This window comes from Drosophila obscura, unplaced genomic scaffold (genome assembly GCF_018151105.1).
Source record: "Drosophila obscura isolate BZ-5 IFL unplaced genomic scaffold, ASM1815110v1 contig_1, whole genome shotgun sequence".
Lineage (NCBI taxonomy): Eukaryota > Metazoa > Arthropoda > Insecta > Diptera > Drosophilidae > Drosophila > Drosophila obscura.
In genome coordinates this window covers 11,004,353-11,020,055 of record NW_024542679.1, presented here as the reverse complement: position 1 = coordinate 11,020,055, position 15,703 = coordinate 11,004,353, and the positions used below count along the sequence as shown (strand labels likewise).

Below are 15,703 nucleotides of genomic sequence, written 5' to 3'. Positions count from 1 at the left end.
CACCGGCATCACCGGCATCCCCGCCATCCCCACCATCCCCACCACAGTCATCGTCATCACAGGAGACGCCGGTACGAGTACGTACGCCACAAACAGCAAGACGCCTGTATTTTGACTCTGAGTCCGAAATGGACGACAATTGGGACGCAAAGACCAATCAATTTAATAAAAGTAAAAGTGTTTCGCCAGTGCTACCTACATCCGTTGTTCTAACAACTATGGGAATTCTAATAAAAACCTCCCAAATAAAAATTCTGAAGAAACGAAAACAGAATACGCCGCTAACAGACCAGGACCGCCGTACAATAAGGCTGGTAATAATGAGATATTTTTGCAAAAATGATTTACAAATGACAAGAACGCAAGCAAACCAGCTGCTTGACGAAATCATAAAACTTTTCCCGAATGAAATAAGAGGAAGTTGGATATCAAAGGGCAGACAAACCCCAAATTTTTATGAATCATACCGGAAAGCGAAATATGACAAAATCAGAAAACAAAAAAAAAAGACGGAGACGCCTTTAAAAAGCAATGAAAAAAAAAAAACCGAAACTGACGCAATTCCGACAAAATCAATATGCTGCAATGGAGACACATGCAAATACAAGGACTGCAAAAAAGAAAATGTATGCATTGAATGCAGCAGAGCGTGCCTCAGCTGCAACATTTTGATTTGTTATTACTGCTTTTTAAGCAAAGATATATTGTAAGTATTTACCTTTCATCCACTCACATACAATCTAATTTTACTTTTTTCCAGCGAAACGAATATATTTTGCAACGACTGCAAAAACAACGACATAGAACAATGACAATATATTTTAAGAACACTAAATTTTAAACAAGCCAACGAAGCTATTGTTCTGATATTATTATTATTAAAAATTATTAAAAATAAGTTTTTTATGTTCGAAAATAATAGCCTTTTTACACTGGGCGCGTCTGCTATCGATATCGGCATAGACGCAATGAAGCAGAAAAGGCGTTTACATTGGAAGACGTGCGTCTTGAATTTGGATTTGGGTGTTTGATGACAAAGAAAGATACACAAATTTTTGAAAATCAACAGAATTAAGCAAGACGTCAGGAAAATGGACGAAAAAGAATTGATTCTCATATTTAAATATTATTTTCAGACATTTCATGTGCCAGAGCTCCCACAAGCCGGGTGGTATAAAGTAGGGCATCCTCTTGAAATTCAGTTTCTTCACCCATGTGAAATGCGAAATTTATAATATTGCCAGCAAGTATTTTTATAACTGAACCAGTTGTCTCTAAATGGTTACAGTTAGCCTTGTTTAATTGCAATGCCATTCCAGTTTCACGAGGGTATGAATAGTATCTTTCCACCAAATTCGTCAGTTCTGACGGGTAAAACGTTTGAAATTTCATGGGAACTGTGTCCAAGCTTGGCAAGTTACGAAATATTTCCCTCCAGTTTTCAACGGTAAAAGTTGCGTACAGCTGTTTAAGAATTCGATCGGTGAATGGTGAAATCTTGTTTCCAGAGAACAATTTTGTCAGGTGGGTTATGTCCAACAAGACAGGATACTTCATTCCGACAAAGCATACGGCTAAGTTGTTGGCACAGCAGCCATCGCAAATAATTGCCAAAAAATTTTTGCCCATGTCCATGGATTCGATCCTCTTCACTACTTTGCTTATTTCCTTGTATATTATGTCAGATCCCAGCATGGGAGTGGGTTACCGATTCCCCTCCACAAAGCAAAAAAAGAAAAAAAAACAACATCGCCACAATGCCCGCCATCCCCACCATCACCACCATCGCCACCATCACCACCATCGCCACCATCACCACCATTACCGGCATCACCGGCATCCCCGCCATCCCCACCATACCCACCATCCCCGGCATCGCCACCATCACCACCATCGCCACCATCACCAGCATCACCGGCATCACAGACGCAGGTACCGCCACGGCTAAATTTTGAGACAGAATCGGAAATAGAAGACAATTGGGATGCCAATAACACTAAATTTAATAAAAGTAAAAGTATTTCCCCAGTGCCACCTACATCCGTTGTTGTAACAACTTTGGGAATACTCATAAAAACCTCCCAAATAAAAATTCTGAACAAACGTAAACAGAATACACCTCTTACTGACCAGGACCGCAAAACAATAAGAAGGGAAATAATGAAGTATTATTCCAATAATGAGTTATTAATGACAGGAACACAAGCAAGCCAACTGCTTGATGAACTTATAAAACTGTTCCCGGGTGAGATAAGAAGAACATGGATATCAAAGGGCAGACAAACCCCAAATTTTTATGAATCATACCAGAAAGCAAAATATGACAAAAATAGAAAAAAAAAAAAAAGACGGAGACGCCTTTAAAAAGCAATGAAAAAAAAGCCGAAACGTTTATTTTGTAAACGAATTATTAAAAATAAGTTTTTTATGTTCTGAAATAAGACTACATTTTCATTAGCCAATGTAGCTATTATTATCAAATACAAAAACCACTTCCACTTCCAATATTCTACCATTTAGCTAGCATTCGTTTGTAAATAATTTCCAATCCATAGTAACCGCAGAAATTCCATTGTGACGGGAAGCATATCGACGCCAAATACTTGCCGCTGTCATTAAAATGTTCGAATGGCTATTTCCATCGCATTCAGCACGCGGATTGGTTCGGCGGCAGTAGTAGTAGTTCACTAGTTCAGCGCAAATGGCGCCACTGAACAAAATATTGCTCATTGACAAGAGCTGACTGATATGAAAGTAAAAAAAATTGTAAATGCTCTCTGACAAAGGCTGACTGATACGAAATTATAGTTTTCTGCCGTTATATGGCAGCTCACGGGTTCCAATAATAGGTATCAGAACCGGGATAAATGTATATATAAAACACAAATATGTGCATTAAAACGTAAAAAACATGTCAATCTAGGATAATATCATAAATAATGTCTTCATGGAGCTTGTAACAAAACATTTAACACCAATTAAAAGAAATAAGGTATACAAAAGTACATACGCATAGAAGAAACTTGGTTGACCAGCAACACTGACGTCACATTTAGTAAACATTTACGTTTGATGCTTTGGCCGTTTTTGTTTGAACCCTATTATCTAAACAATCCCATTAAAAATTGATATTGCAGCAACTACGAATTGCACGAGTCTGGCAGCGCCACAGAACGACGTCACATTCGTTTTATGTTGATTTTGTTTGAACCTTAATATGTAAATAATCCAATAAAAAGGACTTCTGAAAACTTGCCAATCTTGTAGAAAATTTATGTATCTATCGGATAAAATTATTTGTTTAGGGCTGAGAGTCCCAGCTAGCTAGTAATATTAAACGGAATATCAAAATCGAGGAATATCAACGTTGAAAGTTTTGAAAAAACAATCGATACTATCGTGATAGTATCGGGATCAAATAATTATTAAAAAACCATTGAAACCTTTTAGGAACTTGTCCATTGTAAAAAGTAGATGCCACCTGTCGATTTGTCTACAAATGTGTCTTCGTATTTTATAGCAGCCAATCCAAACATATCAAAAGCGCAACGACTGTAGCTCGATACTATCATGCTAGTCGCAAAACCGTCGATAGTAGAGGCTATCAGTAAAATATCGATACTATCGATAGTGCCATCGATGGTTTGACACCTCTACCAGGCTGAATACTGAATTTAATTTGATCTCAAAAACGAAATTTATTACCAAAAATGCACAGACTCGAGGAAAGGGATATGGTGTCCTGCCCGTACAACAAGGAGCACGTGATGCTACGCAAAAAGTATCAGCAGCACATTATAAAATGTCGTGAGCTCTACAAAGACACGGTAGAACTTCTTGTGTGTCCTTTTAACAAGGGGCATCTCGTACCAGAGCCAGAGTTCCATGTAAGTAATCTGCTAAGATTTGTGTATGAGATACATAAAACACACAGCTGAACTTCTCGTTTTCCTTCCACAGCAACATACCAAATCATGCGATGATCGCAAAATAATTGTGCAGTATCAAACCAGCGAACCAGCTGTGCTGCGCGCCGACACAAGACATGAGAAAATTGAAGCCGACGAGAATTGGGACGATATTAAGGTTGAGGACTATAATCCGCAGGTATATTGCGCTCAGGCGAATATAGTGCGCGAACCGAACGGAATGTTCCCGGCCCAGCGCAAGGCATTCATTAAAGAGGAACGTCGTCGTCGCGGCGATTACTGTGATGAAGAGGAGTCGGGCCAGTCCACGTCCCGTTCTGAAAATCGTCCCACACCATACAATGCCAATCAGCAGCGTTCGAAACGCTCTTACAATTAATGAGCCGTTTTTTAATCTCAAAATAATGTACAATTTGCTTCTAAAAACATGAACTCAACCGACGAAGTTATATTCGCCTGTTCCTAGGCATTTGGAGTAGTAATCTTCAAATCCACAAGTACTTCGAATAAAGTGAAATATCGTGCCTTAATTTCCATTACCTGTGTGGGCTCTGCCAAGGGGACTGGACCATTTACCATCGTACTCTTATGTGTCATATGTGCCGCTTGCTGCACAGGCTCCTTTGGATTCGTTATGGTTCCCTTCCCCATACTATAACGCAAAAGCTTGGACCGGTTCATTGCCCAATTTTTTTCGTTCCTTATAGAAGTATTCTTAAGATCAACTACAGTTTCTCCTAGGCCCTCTTGCCCATTAACTTAAACCCATCGATGCTTCTCATGTCCCCTGGGTATTCAGTATAGGATCAAACCTTTCCTTTCACCGAGTACATAACTGATGTGTGTTTGAAGTGTTTAACAAATAAGAGCCACTTATCTACGGCTCTGAGGAGAACTAATATCCTAATATCCCTAGCAAAGCCAACAAATAAAAAATGAGCAAAAAAAAAAATGGTCATATAAATATTCTGCTGAACACAAAACTGGAAAATCCAAAAATCAAGTAGTACTTTGTCCATTTTGAAAAATCAACTATTCTTTATTTTTAAAGAAATGCGGTCTTTCACTCCACACAAGGTTTTTTTCGCGAATTGGTTTGCTTCGTTTTATAAACTTATCCGTTACGGTAAAAACTGTAAACAGTGACGTCCCATGGGTTTAAGATGTGGTCGTTACTGCTTCCGGCATTTACGCTGTCTCCATGGGCTGAGCGGCCGTCTCCTCGGTGTACTTGCCCTTGTCCTTGCCCAGAGCAGCCAGACGTCCCTTGCCGCGACGCTCCAGAATGGCCTTGCGGTCCTTGTCCAGCTTCAGCTTGACAATCAGCACCTTGCTGGGGTGGATGCCCACGTAGACGTTGGTGCCGTTGGCGTTCTCGCGCTGGATCTTCTCAATGTAGACCACGAACTTCTTGCGGTAGGACTGGACAACCTTGCCAACCTGGTTACCCTTGAAGTGGCCACGGATCACCTGAACCTCATCGTCGCGGCGAATGGGCATGGAGCGCACATTGTATTTCTGACGCAGCTCCTTGGAGAGGGGTGCGGACATCAGACGACGGCGGATGTGCGATGGGGCCTGGAAGTGGCGCTTGCGGTTCTTCCTGCGCGACGACGACACAAACTTGTTCAGTTTCATTTTGCTTGGCTGTGCGGGCTGTAAACAAAACATGGGCAATGGTCAGTATAACGATTTCGGAAATTCCGCATAATATCACAGATAACTGGAGTGCTGTATTCGGCACTCATTTTCATTGTTCATCTGCAATAATATGCACGGATGGCTCGGCAAATACCAAATTAATCACGAAAACCCACCTACCGTCGTAAACACAACGAAAAGAAAGAATTTTGACAGTTGCTCCGCGGTTAGGGATGGGAAAATGTATATATGTGTATCGATAGTTTTGGGTTGTCAAAGTGCTGTAGGATTTCCATTCTTTTAGTTTATATGTTGCGTCTATGGGTGGTCTTTATAATGCATTGTCGTTTTGTTGTTTTACTAAAACCATATCCTTTCTATAAACATCTTATTTCGGCCACAACGTTTTAAAAAAGACAATTTAGTTTTGGTCTATCGATATGCGCTCATCACTAAGTACGGAAATGTCAAATTCGTGCAGTGGGTGCGCTTAACAGCACTCCCCGGACTGTTAATAACAACATAGCTTTTTTATGGAAATAATTAGAAGACAACTTTTCTTTGCGGCCCTTTATTATTTATTATTATTATTTTTTTTAGGGCTGAGAGGGCCAACCAGCTAGTAATATCAAACGGAATAGCAAAATCGAGGAATATCAACGTTTTAAAAAAAAACAATCGATACTATCGTAATAGGAACTTGTCCATTGTAAAAATTAGATGCCGTCGATTTGTTTACAAATGTGTCTTCGTATTTTATAGCAGCCAATCCAAATGGTTGACAATGGTTTGACAAGATAAAAGCACCGGCAAACAGAAAAATATATTTATAAAAAGTTTTGTATACCATCGGTAAAATACAGCCATTCCCATAGATGCGCACTTGGATGCGCTTTCAGTATTATTTTGCGCTATTTTTTGTAAACAATGCCGAGGACCAAAGTAATTTGCAAAATGTTTGGCTTATTGTGAGCTTAAACTAAATGATTTCCTGCATTTTTAGAAGATTTATTGGAGTCCTGATGCCATCAAAATGCTTATGAAGCTATACAAGGAGCAGCCACACCTGTATGACGCGAAACACGAACAGTACTTCAACAAGGATTGCCGCGCCGAGTCGTTTCAGCAGATTGTCCTGGAAATGAGGAAAATATACGATTGTATACTGACTACAGATGTCAAAACTAAAATTTGCACACTGAGGAGCCAGTACTTAAGTTATTTGAAAAAGGAGAAGAACTACATAAAAAATGGAATGGAAAAGCCAAATTGGGTGCAGTGTTTGGAGTTCCTTAGGCCGTTTTTGAAGCCGCCCGAAATGAAGGAATCTGTGGATTTGGATGTGAGTATAATTCGGCTTCTTGTGTGCTCCAACTCTATTATCAATCATATACAGATAAAACCAGAAGCTGACTCTGATGTCCCAAACTGTTTGAGCAATGATGAAAGTGAAGCTGGTTCTTCTTTCGACCCACTCTGGACATCGCCAAACGATAAGCTGGACATGACTAGGCCCAAGGCAAGTATTTGCTGTTATCGTTGAACAATTGCCAATAAACAAATGAGTTTTTAGAAGATTATTTGGAGCCCAGAGGCCATCAAAATGCTAATTGAGCTGTACGAGAAGCGCCCAAACTTGTATGACCCCAAGCATGCTCAGTACCGCAACAAACAATTCCGGGCCAAAGCATTGCGGCAGATCGTGAAGGGAATGAGAAAAATATACGACAACATAGACACGACAGACATCAAAAATAAGATTGGAACATTGAGGAGCCAATATCTGGTCCATTTGAAGAATGAGGCAAACTACCATAAAAGTGGCTTGGAAACGCACGAGAGGATGGCGCCGTTCTGTGTGAAATACATTGAGTTTCTCAAGCCACATCTCAGGTTTTCTGAAAGTCAGAGAGCTTCAGAGTCTGATGTGAGTATGTCGCGCGATCTGTGTACGCGTATGTTGCATTTATTCTCTTCCGCTAAAGTCAAATCACACTGAGATAAAACCAGAAGCTGACATTGAGCCAGCAAGCTGTTTAGAGATACACGAGACTGAGATAAAACCAGAAACTGTCTGCCAAGTGGAGGAGGAGCTGCCCAACTCTTTAAGGGATGATGAGAATGAAAGTGATTCTTCGTTGGAGTCAAACGATACGCTAAACACCAAAAAGCCCAAGGCAAGTATTTGAAATCATTTATAAATCTTAATAAGTTTATTTCTGCACATATTTAGAAGATACGTTGGCACCCCGAGGCCATCAGAGTGCTCATTACGCTATACGAGAATCGCCCCAACTTGTATGATCCCCAGCACACTGACTACCGATCCAAACAGGCTCGGGCCAAGTCTTTGCAGCAGATTGTCAAAGAGTTAAGAAAAATATACGACACCATAGACACGGAAGACATCAGAAATAAATTCAGTACTTTAAGGAGCCAATACTTGTCCCACTTAAAGATGGAGGCGAACTACTCGAATACACGCGATAAAATAGTGCCCTTCTGGGTTCAATACATACGGTTCCTCAAGCCCTTTCTTAAATGTTCCAACGAGCAGACTGATGTGAGTATTGCTTGCCATTTGTTTTGTTCAAAAATGTCTATAAATGTAGCCATTTATTCTCTTCCCATAAAGGAGATAAAATCAGAGACTTCGGACTTCGGTTGTTCAAGCTTTTTGAACGATTATGAAAGCGACACTAATTCCTCTTACAATCCATTGCTGAGCTGCTCCCCCCACAATGTGCTCGACATCATACAGGCCAAGGACATTCGCTGGGGACCCGAAGGCATCCGAAGGCTGATCAAGTTGTACGAGCAATGCCCAAATCTATATGATCCAAATAACAATCAGTATCGAAATAAAGTCTTGCGGGCCAATTCTTTTCAGCAGATTGTTAAGGAAATGAGAAAAATATACGACCGCATAGACATAGCAGACATTAACAGCAAAATTGTCGCATTGCGGAGCCAATATCTTTGTTATTTGAAGCAGAAGGAGATCATGCCCAATAATTCGACACCTTTCTGGGTGCCATACATGACGTTCCTCAAGCCATTTCTTAAGTTAACTCTAGACAGCGACTTGAATGTGAGTAAAATAATGCTCGTCTCAATCGTATGTGTTCCAAATGTATTATTTATACTACAGCATCAGACGCAAGCTGAAACTGACACAGAGGTGCCATGTTATTTAAGCGATTCACAGAGTGCGTCCATGCCCTCGATCGATCCGCTGTTGGACTCCTTGGACGATGGTCCAACGAGCAACAAACGCAAATTCAAAGCAGACGTGGAGGCATTTGGAGAGCTAATAAAAGCCGAAATGGAACAAATTGAAAATCCCAGCAAACGCCGCGCTCTACGCATGAAGCTAATGAAAATCATAGCAGCTGAAGGCGAGGATTAAGTGAAGTCAAATCTCTGCTGCTGCTGTACTCGCCCGCCCTTTAACGTTCAACATACATGTTCAAATGTATTATTTAATTATGGAAATTTTTAGTCACATTTAATGTTTTATTTAATAGATAAAAAGTCAATTATTTAGAGCTTGGGTGTTGTATATCTGATGTACATAAATGTAGCCATTTACCATATATAGACCGCCAAAGACCGTTTACAAACATTTACAAAAATATCTTGTATTGCAATTTGTCTTTCGTTAAAATTAATAAACTCTATTACATACAATATACGTGGATGTACTTGTGTCATTTGTTTGGTTCCATAACAGAAACTGAATTTATATGTATGTATATTAAATTTAGCATTTTGTGCAAAAGGAGGCAGCTGCAGATTCGTTGGATTTTGTATTGGATGTGGAGCAGCTTTCAATATATACACATATATATGTTGTTTTTAAAGCTATCATTCGCGTGTGTGGGCGTGGCATCAAAAACATTTGATTACTAGCAAACAAGAAAGAAATTGTCGTTAAGGATGCATTTGAGCAATTTAGCAAGTATTAGCGTGTGATTAAAGGGAAGCATTGGCTCGTTTCGTTTCATTTCGTTACATCCGCTTCCGCTTGTGGAATCCAAATGACATTACTACAATTAAATAAATAAAGGCAAAAACGCTTGCTTAAATTAAAAGCACTCTCGCCTATCGACGGAAGCGTCCCAAATACGCCTTGCAATTGGGGCACGTGTGATGGACATCCATGCAGTCGTCAATGCAGCAAGGTATCAGGCAGCATCCCAGCCAGCAACTAAAATCAGAAATAAAGGCACTGAGCAGCAGTTCAAAAGCTTTACAATGAGCAGCGCACTTACCCAAGCAATGCAATCACAAAGCCAGACAAATAGGCAATCATGCCGGGCTCGGTGCGTGTGGTCGTCTCAATCTCGGCATGGCATGACGGACAAATCATATGCGTCGATGTGCGGCTAATGGGTACCACTGTGGTCACAATTGTTGCATTTCCAGCGGTAGCGGGCGCCAATACGGGCGTATACGGACCCACTGGCTTGACGCCGCCCACAGCCTCCTGGTAGGACGGCGGTGCCGATGGTGGCGGCACATACGTGAACTGCGGTGGTGCATTGCCCGTCGACTTGCTCATTATGTTAGGCTAGTAAATGCACTTAGCGGAGAAATAACACTGCAAGTAAGAAGGTTTCAGGTTCATTTTAGTGGATAATTCGCGCGTCAGGTAAACAGACGAAAATATTTGTAGCTGAAAATAGCACCGCAGCATCCACTGCTCGAGTCATGAGTCACGCGTTTCGTCTTTTGGCACGCATTCTAATGGAATATTCACAGAGAGTGAGGGCACAACGAAAATGCGATTCTCTTTCAGTACAAAACCTCCGACATGCGTCGACTGCGCAATACCCATACCCTGCCTCTTATGTAGCTCTGTCAATTAGCAATTGAAATTCCACGGACAGACATGCAATTGAGGGCAATCATCAATCGGAACTTGCCACTGTCGGTACGGGCTCTGGTGGCGGGACAAGGGCTGATAAGATATGGCAAATGGGTTTGACACGATCACTCAAGACAAAAGCCTCTCCGCCGTTTGGCCCCTCAGACAGTGTCTCTGCCAACTTTCACCAGTCAATCACACTGGGTGCTGTGGTGCAATTCCAAATGTATGTACATACAGACGGAAGTAATGCAATGCTGTAAACCAGATACTCATAACATGGCCAGAACGCCCAACCACAACCTGCTGCCAACCACCATTCATTCAATGCTGATTTCTGTATGATATGTGTGGGCGATCCACAATGCGGTTGCCAGTCAATGAAAACTGAATGAATCAATTCAAATTTCATGATTGTTACTCCCTTTTGGCAAGCCTATTTTAGGGGCGGCTACTATCTGGAAAGACATCACAGCCAACAACAAGCAGTTGCAGCTAATGCTTACGTCAGCTCTCAGTCTGAGTCTCAGTTTCATTCATTATCACAAAGCTTAGATGAATCTTTGCCTTGGAAATGCGATAACCTCATGATATTTAAGCGCAAGCTTGAGCTCAATTACCAGAACTTGTACCAGATAATAGAAGATTAAAGCCCCGAAAATAGCTCTCAGCTCACCTTTAATGGAATATTTTTCAGTTTTAGGTAACATTTGATCATTAATCGAGACAGAACTATAATACCCTCTTCTAGGGTATATTTTAATTAAATTCTGTTTGCTCTCTGTTTATGTACAAGGTCTTTGCATCAACGTTTCTTTCTCTGTTTCTCAATCGGATGGGATATGAAAAAGGCCTTAATGTGTATTTAATTTTAGCATTTGTGTTAATTTCAGACGCTGCTTACGTGTTGTTTTTATGGCTAATAGCACAACCAGGCCATGCCCTATGGGAACTATGGGAAATGGATGGACATGGGACTCTATTAAATAATCTGCTGTCCACTTACAGGCCAAAGATAATTGATGGAAATTATAATTAAATGGATGACAAATTGCACAGAATGAAATTACTTTAAATGGAGTACGGGGAGCTGTCTGTGGGTGTGTTTGTGTATGGACGACCTTGCCGTCCGCCCTTTAGAGCATCAACAGTTGAGCAAGCAACACCAACTCGATTGGTATTATATGTGGCTCCCTACCTCTCTTCTCTCCCTACCTCCCGAACTGAAACACACTATCTTCGGAACAGATGTTGCTGATGCTACAGATGACGTAGTCGCGCCAAGAATAGACACAGTGTGAGGGTCAGGGGGCGGGAGAGTAGAACAAGAAAGAAGGCGGCTCTGGGTGTGTTGATAGACAGCATTGCCACATTCTTTGCCATTTGCTTGGGCTGGTGTTGGCATGGAAAGGGAAAGGGCTCGCGTGTCGTTGCAGCTATAACACTTGTACACTCTCTTATAGTATATGTTTTATTGCACCTTGAGAGCCTTGGATTACTAAGTCATATACTTCCACCCCTCCCCAACCACCGTCTATAGTGACGCCAGCCAACTTTAATTTGTGCTAATTTTTAATGTATATTTTTGTACGCGGGCACACACAAACACAACACACACACACACTCTTGTTATTATTGGTTCGAAGCAGATCACTGTATTGGTATGGGTATATGTATGCTTGTAAATCTAAATATTTGTACATTTGCCAATTTAGCGATCTGTATGCAGTTCCCTTTATTTTTAAAGCCCTTGTTTTGGCAAATTTAATTTAATTGCTTTTCCGTTGCCACGGAAACACATTTATTTGCACATTTTTGGTTTTGAACCCGATTTTACCTCGAAGAAATTGCAAGCAACAGCGTTTAACATATAACTAGTGTTGTAAAATGCATGTGCTGGCTAACGACACAACGACACAAATCGCAGGGCTGCAAATATTTTGAAAAAAAAAAGAGATTTATTTTAAATTAAGTAAATAATAGCTAGAATAAAAACTATAAATATCATGTTGTTAATTAATTTATTATTTTTATAGCTATAATTACAGAAATATGTAGTTTATATGTAGCAAGTGTGTAGTGTAGTATATACAGTGTAGTTACCGTGTAGAGTTATCGGTATCAATGAAACTATCAATGAAATAATGAAACGCAGTTATCGGTATCAATGAAATAATGAAACGCAGTTATCGGTATCAATGAAATAATGAAACGCAGTTATCGGTATCAATGAAATAATGAAACGCAGCTATCATATGAAATATACGCCCAACATTTCGGAGTTGCTGCCGGAACGCGAATACCGTTGTGAACAATGTGGCGACCAGGTCTTCAGCAACTACAGCCACTACCAGTTGCACCTGCGGCAGCGGCACAAAGTGGTAATTTCTAAGCCAAACATTTCTGTGTTCTACTGCCCAGTGGAACGGTGCAGGTACCATGCCTCGGCAATCGGTCGAGTGGAGGGCAGAAGCTTCTCCAGCCTGCGCCTGGTCCGGCAGCACTTTCAGAAGATCCACCTGGCCAAAAACTACAAATGTCTTATCTGTGGCGATAAGTTTCTGCTCCAACGTGACCTGGACAGGCACAAGTGCTTGGAACACAAGTGCCCCGTCTGCCAGCTAACATATAGCAGCGCGGCTGGTCTGCGAACCCACATGAGGCGCAAGAATCATCTGTTGGACAAGAATGACGGAAAGGTAGCAATACCTGCCCTCGGCACGTGGAAGAAGCTGCAGGAAATCAGCGCCACCAATGAGAATCCACCTACACTTCCCACCATGCCTCCCACGCCGGAGAGCTGTACGGATGCAGCGGAAGCAGAGCAAACATTCGTCTGGTATGTGCCACCCATGGACGTTCAATGTGTGCTGCAGCTACCAGAGGATTCACAGCCGGAGAGACTGGACATGGAAACTCAAACAGAGTTCGAAGATCCCAATGAGATACTAGTGCCTCCACTGCGCAACATAGAAACCCAAACGCCGGAAGACAACTGGGATCAGGGCACCATAACCGATTTGACAATGGCAGCGGCAACGGTGGTGCAGGAAACCCAAACGCCGGAGGACAATTGGTATCAGGGCACGATGGCTGAAATGACAACGGAACTGCCAGTGCAGGTACAGACTGCCGCCACTTCAGTTGGCCACATTGAAACCCAAACGCCGGACGACAACTGGGATGAAGAAACGTTGACCGAGATGACGGAAGTTCAGGATCAAACTGCCGCCACCACTGTGGGCCACATAGAAACCCAAACGCCAGACGACAACTGGGAGGATCAAGTGCCCGTACCCACGGCGCCCATTTCAGTCGGTGACGGCTTTACCTCCTATCCTCCCGATAGCGAGCCGATGTTTGGCGCACAGACTTCGGCCAACATGTACACCCAGACCTGTGATGATTTATTCGAGGAGCTGGGTCTATCCCACATACAAACCCAGACCCATTGGCCGGATGATGGACTGTACAATACACAGCATACGCAAACCTGCGACGAGATGCTTGACGAGTTGCTGGAGAACTTTACGTCCACATATACACAGACCCGATGGCTGGACTGGCAGGAGAACGAAGAGAACGACAGATGAGCCAAGATGTCGTTAGACAAGTGTATATTCCATGAATATATCTAAGCTTTATTACAAAATATTGTCAACTTTTTCTCTAGATCTACTGGAATCAATTGGTTTTGGGCTTTGTGGGGGCCGTTGACTTGGCCAGCAGCAGTTCGGAGCATTGAAAGAAGCAGTAGCTGCAAAAGCAGAGTGCCATATAGTTGCCCACACCGCTTAAGTAGGCGCCGCGCATCAGAAAGTCGCCAATTTCCTGACCCCCAATGAAGTACACATTCGAGAAGGCTGCCGGAATAAAGAGCTGGGTGGCCAGCATCGCATGCAGTCTCTGAGCGCCCACAGGGCCCAAGTATCCAAGTGTCCAGGTCTGGTAGGTCGGCATGGAAATCAGCGTCTTGTAGAGCTTCTCCGCGGCAAGGCACAGGAAGTTGAGTATGCTCCAGATGAGGACATAGGTGTAGCAGCCATGCCAAACGAAGACAAACGCAAACGTCAAGGCAGTGGCACAGAACTTTCGCGCTGGCGAAGAGTGTTTGCCACACAGCTCTGCATAGATGTGCTTGAAAAGGAACTCGTAGAGCCCCTTCATCAAAGTACTTCCACATGTCCGAGTAGAAGTGTATGCGTCCAATGCAGCGCGGACGACTGGGCGCTGGGATACCGTCATGCACCGCAAAGGCGATGCCCAGGCCATAGGTTACCACGTAGTATAGGAAGAAGAACTGTCCCATGAAATAGCCCGCCGAGTGCTGCCAGAAAACAGAGTCCATCATGGCCACCATACGCACATCCCTCGCCATGTAGTGTATGTAGAAAAAGTGCAGTCCACACTGCATCAGTAGCCACCAGATAGCGCTGCGTCCCACTGCGCCAACAAATGCCAGCCAATTCTTTTGTCCCCGGCGACGAGCTGCAAATCGCTGGTAACTGATGATGGGTCCGTAGGTGAGGCATGGAAAGTACATGGCGTAGCCCAGGTACTCGATCAAGTCGTAACTTGACGTAGGCACGTCCTTCTTTGCGCCCAGTCTCGCCAGCGCAAAGCTGCAGCCGCGCAGCAAACTCCAAGAGAGCGTGACTATCACCATTACATACTCCGTATAGCCAACGCGGTCGACCCACCAGGTGTTGTTTTTCATCACATTGATGCACAGGATCCAGCCGGCGGAGAGGAGCCACACCAGGCGCTTCGAGCCAATCAGAGACACCAGATAATAGCTGGCGACCAGCAGAGTCAGCACCGCCAGCGATGTCCAATGTAGATTGAGGCCCAGGGCCAAGGCACACACGGAAGCGTATCCATGGCACAGCAGACGGGGCCACTTCCAGTTAAGCACCCCGTTCACAATCGCGTGCAACAGGTAGAAGGGCCAGAACAGAGCGATAAAGTCGCCAAAGTTCTCCAACTCGTCGTTGCTGTCATCGCGGCGACGCTGCAGGAACGGCAGCAGGTTCCAGCCATCCGAGAACTGAAACTGAGCCTCCTTAACGATGCGGTCACGTAGCTCATAGATTTTGTACAGTCCAACAACAATATAAGCTATATAAACCCCGAAATAAACAAATATTTCGCACCTGCTCAACAGCCCGGCATTTGGCATCTTTCACTCGATAGTCGTTCTATTCTATCGACTATCGATGCCAAACTGAGATGAGAGCACATTTACGCGCCAAATTTGAGCAGA

The 15,703-nt window shown here is 42.9% G+C and overlaps 6 protein-coding genes across 7 annotated transcripts; 3 read left to right on the top strand and 3 right to left on the bottom strand.

Moving 5' to 3' along the window:
• Positions 1-3,629: 3,629 nt before the first annotated feature.
• LOC111071311 (gametocyte-specific factor 1 homolog) lies at positions 3,630-4,459 on the top strand. Its single transcript, XM_022362582.1, has 2 exons — positions 3,630-3,887; positions 3,961-4,459. The coding sequence occupies exons 1-2, from the start codon at positions 3,711-3,713 to the stop codon at positions 4,306-4,308; spliced, it is 525 nt and encodes a 174-aa protein (XP_022218274.1). The 5' UTR covers positions 3,630-3,710; the 3' UTR covers positions 4,309-4,459.
• Positions 4,460-4,936: 477 nt separating this feature from the next.
• On the bottom strand, positions 4,937-5,844 carry LOC111071312 (60S ribosomal protein L26). The gene is made up of 2 exons (XM_022362583.2): positions 5,747-5,844; positions 4,937-5,585 (listed from the first exon to the last, which is right to left on the bottom strand). The coding sequence occupies exon 2, from the start codon at positions 5,565-5,567 to the stop codon at positions 5,118-5,120; it is 450 nt and encodes a 149-aa protein (XP_022218275.1). The 5' UTR covers positions 5,568-5,585; positions 5,747-5,844; the 3' UTR covers positions 4,937-5,117.
• A 409-nt stretch (positions 5,845-6,253) lies between these two features.
• LOC111071267 lies at positions 6,254-9,118 on the top strand. Its single transcript, XM_022362518.2, has 8 exons — positions 6,254-6,512; positions 6,574-6,912; positions 6,967-7,089; positions 7,144-7,497; positions 7,556-7,747; positions 7,804-8,133; positions 8,206-8,661; positions 8,722-9,118. The coding sequence occupies exons 1-8, from the start codon at positions 6,498-6,500 to the stop codon at positions 8,977-8,979; spliced, it is 2,067 nt and encodes a 688-aa protein (XP_022218210.2). The 5' UTR covers positions 6,254-6,497; the 3' UTR covers positions 8,980-9,118.
• On the bottom strand, positions 9,076-12,369 carry LOC111071270 (cell death-inducing p53-target protein 1). 2 transcript variants are annotated; one of them, XM_022362521.2, is made up of 3 exons: positions 12,278-12,369; positions 9,845-10,173; positions 9,076-9,780 (listed from the first exon to the last, which is right to left on the bottom strand). In XM_022362521.2, exons 2-3 carry the CDS (start codon positions 10,132-10,134, stop codon positions 9,675-9,677), a joined length of 396 nt encoding a protein of 131 aa, XP_022218213.1. In that variant the 5' UTR covers positions 10,135-10,173; positions 12,278-12,369; the 3' UTR covers positions 9,076-9,674. The 2 variants fall into 2 exon arrangements, with proteins under 2 accessions (XP_022218213.1, XP_022218214.1); XM_022362522.2 differs by lacking the exon at positions 12,278-12,369 and adding an exon at positions 12,142-12,208.
• Positions 12,370-12,647: 278 nt separating this feature from the next.
• LOC111071269 lies at positions 12,648-14,083 on the top strand. The gene has a single exon (XM_022362520.2). It carries the CDS (start codon positions 12,678-12,680, stop codon positions 14,031-14,033), a length of 1,356 nt encoding a protein of 451 aa, XP_022218212.2. The 5' UTR covers positions 12,648-12,677; the 3' UTR covers positions 14,034-14,083.
• On the bottom strand, positions 14,045-15,630 carry LOC111071268 (protein-cysteine N-palmitoyltransferase Rasp). The gene is given in 2 exon segments (XM_022362519.2): positions 14,045-14,601; positions 14,603-15,630. Coding segments are annotated over 2 exon segments (1,494 nt in total). The 5' UTR covers positions 15,620-15,630; the 3' UTR covers positions 14,045-14,124.
• Positions 15,631-15,703: the final 73 nt, after the last annotated feature.

What these genes read in the sequence shown, in the direction of transcription:
- LOC111071311 (XM_022362582.1), top strand. Translation starts at nt 3,711, where the DNA reads ATGCACAGACTCGAGGAAAGGGATATGGTGTCCTGCCCGTACAACAAG. An exon ending in TACCAGAGCCAGAGTTCCAT is followed by an intron (nt 3,888 to 3,960) that starts GTAAGTAATCTG and finishes TTCCTTCCACAG; the next exon opens with CAACATACCAAATCATGCGA.
- LOC111071312 (XM_022362583.2), bottom strand. Translation starts at nt 5,567, where the DNA reads ATGAAACTGAACAAGTTTGTGTCGTCGTCGCGCAGGAAGAACCGCAAG.
- LOC111071267 (XM_022362518.2), top strand. An exon ending in GTTCCAACGAGCAGACTGAT is followed by an intron (nt 8,134 to 8,205) that starts GTGAGTATTGCT and finishes CTTCCCATAAAG; the next exon opens with GAGATAAAATCAGAGACTTC. An exon ending in CTCTAGACAGCGACTTGAAT is followed by an intron (nt 8,662 to 8,721) that starts GTGAGTAAAATA and finishes TTTATACTACAG; the next exon opens with CATCAGACGCAAGCTGAAAC.
- LOC111071270 (XM_022362521.2), bottom strand. Translation starts at nt 10,134, where the DNA reads ATGAGCAAGTCGACGGGCAATGCACCACCGCAGTTCACGTATGTGCCG. An exon ending in TTTGTGATTGCATTGCTTGG is followed by an intron (nt 9,781 to 9,844) that starts GTAAGTGCGCTG and finishes TTCTGATTTTAG; the next exon opens with TTGCTGGCTGGGATGCTGCC.
- LOC111071269 (XM_022362520.2), top strand. Translation starts at nt 12,678, where the DNA reads ATGAAACGCAGCTATCATATGAAATATACGCCCAACATTTCGGAGTTG.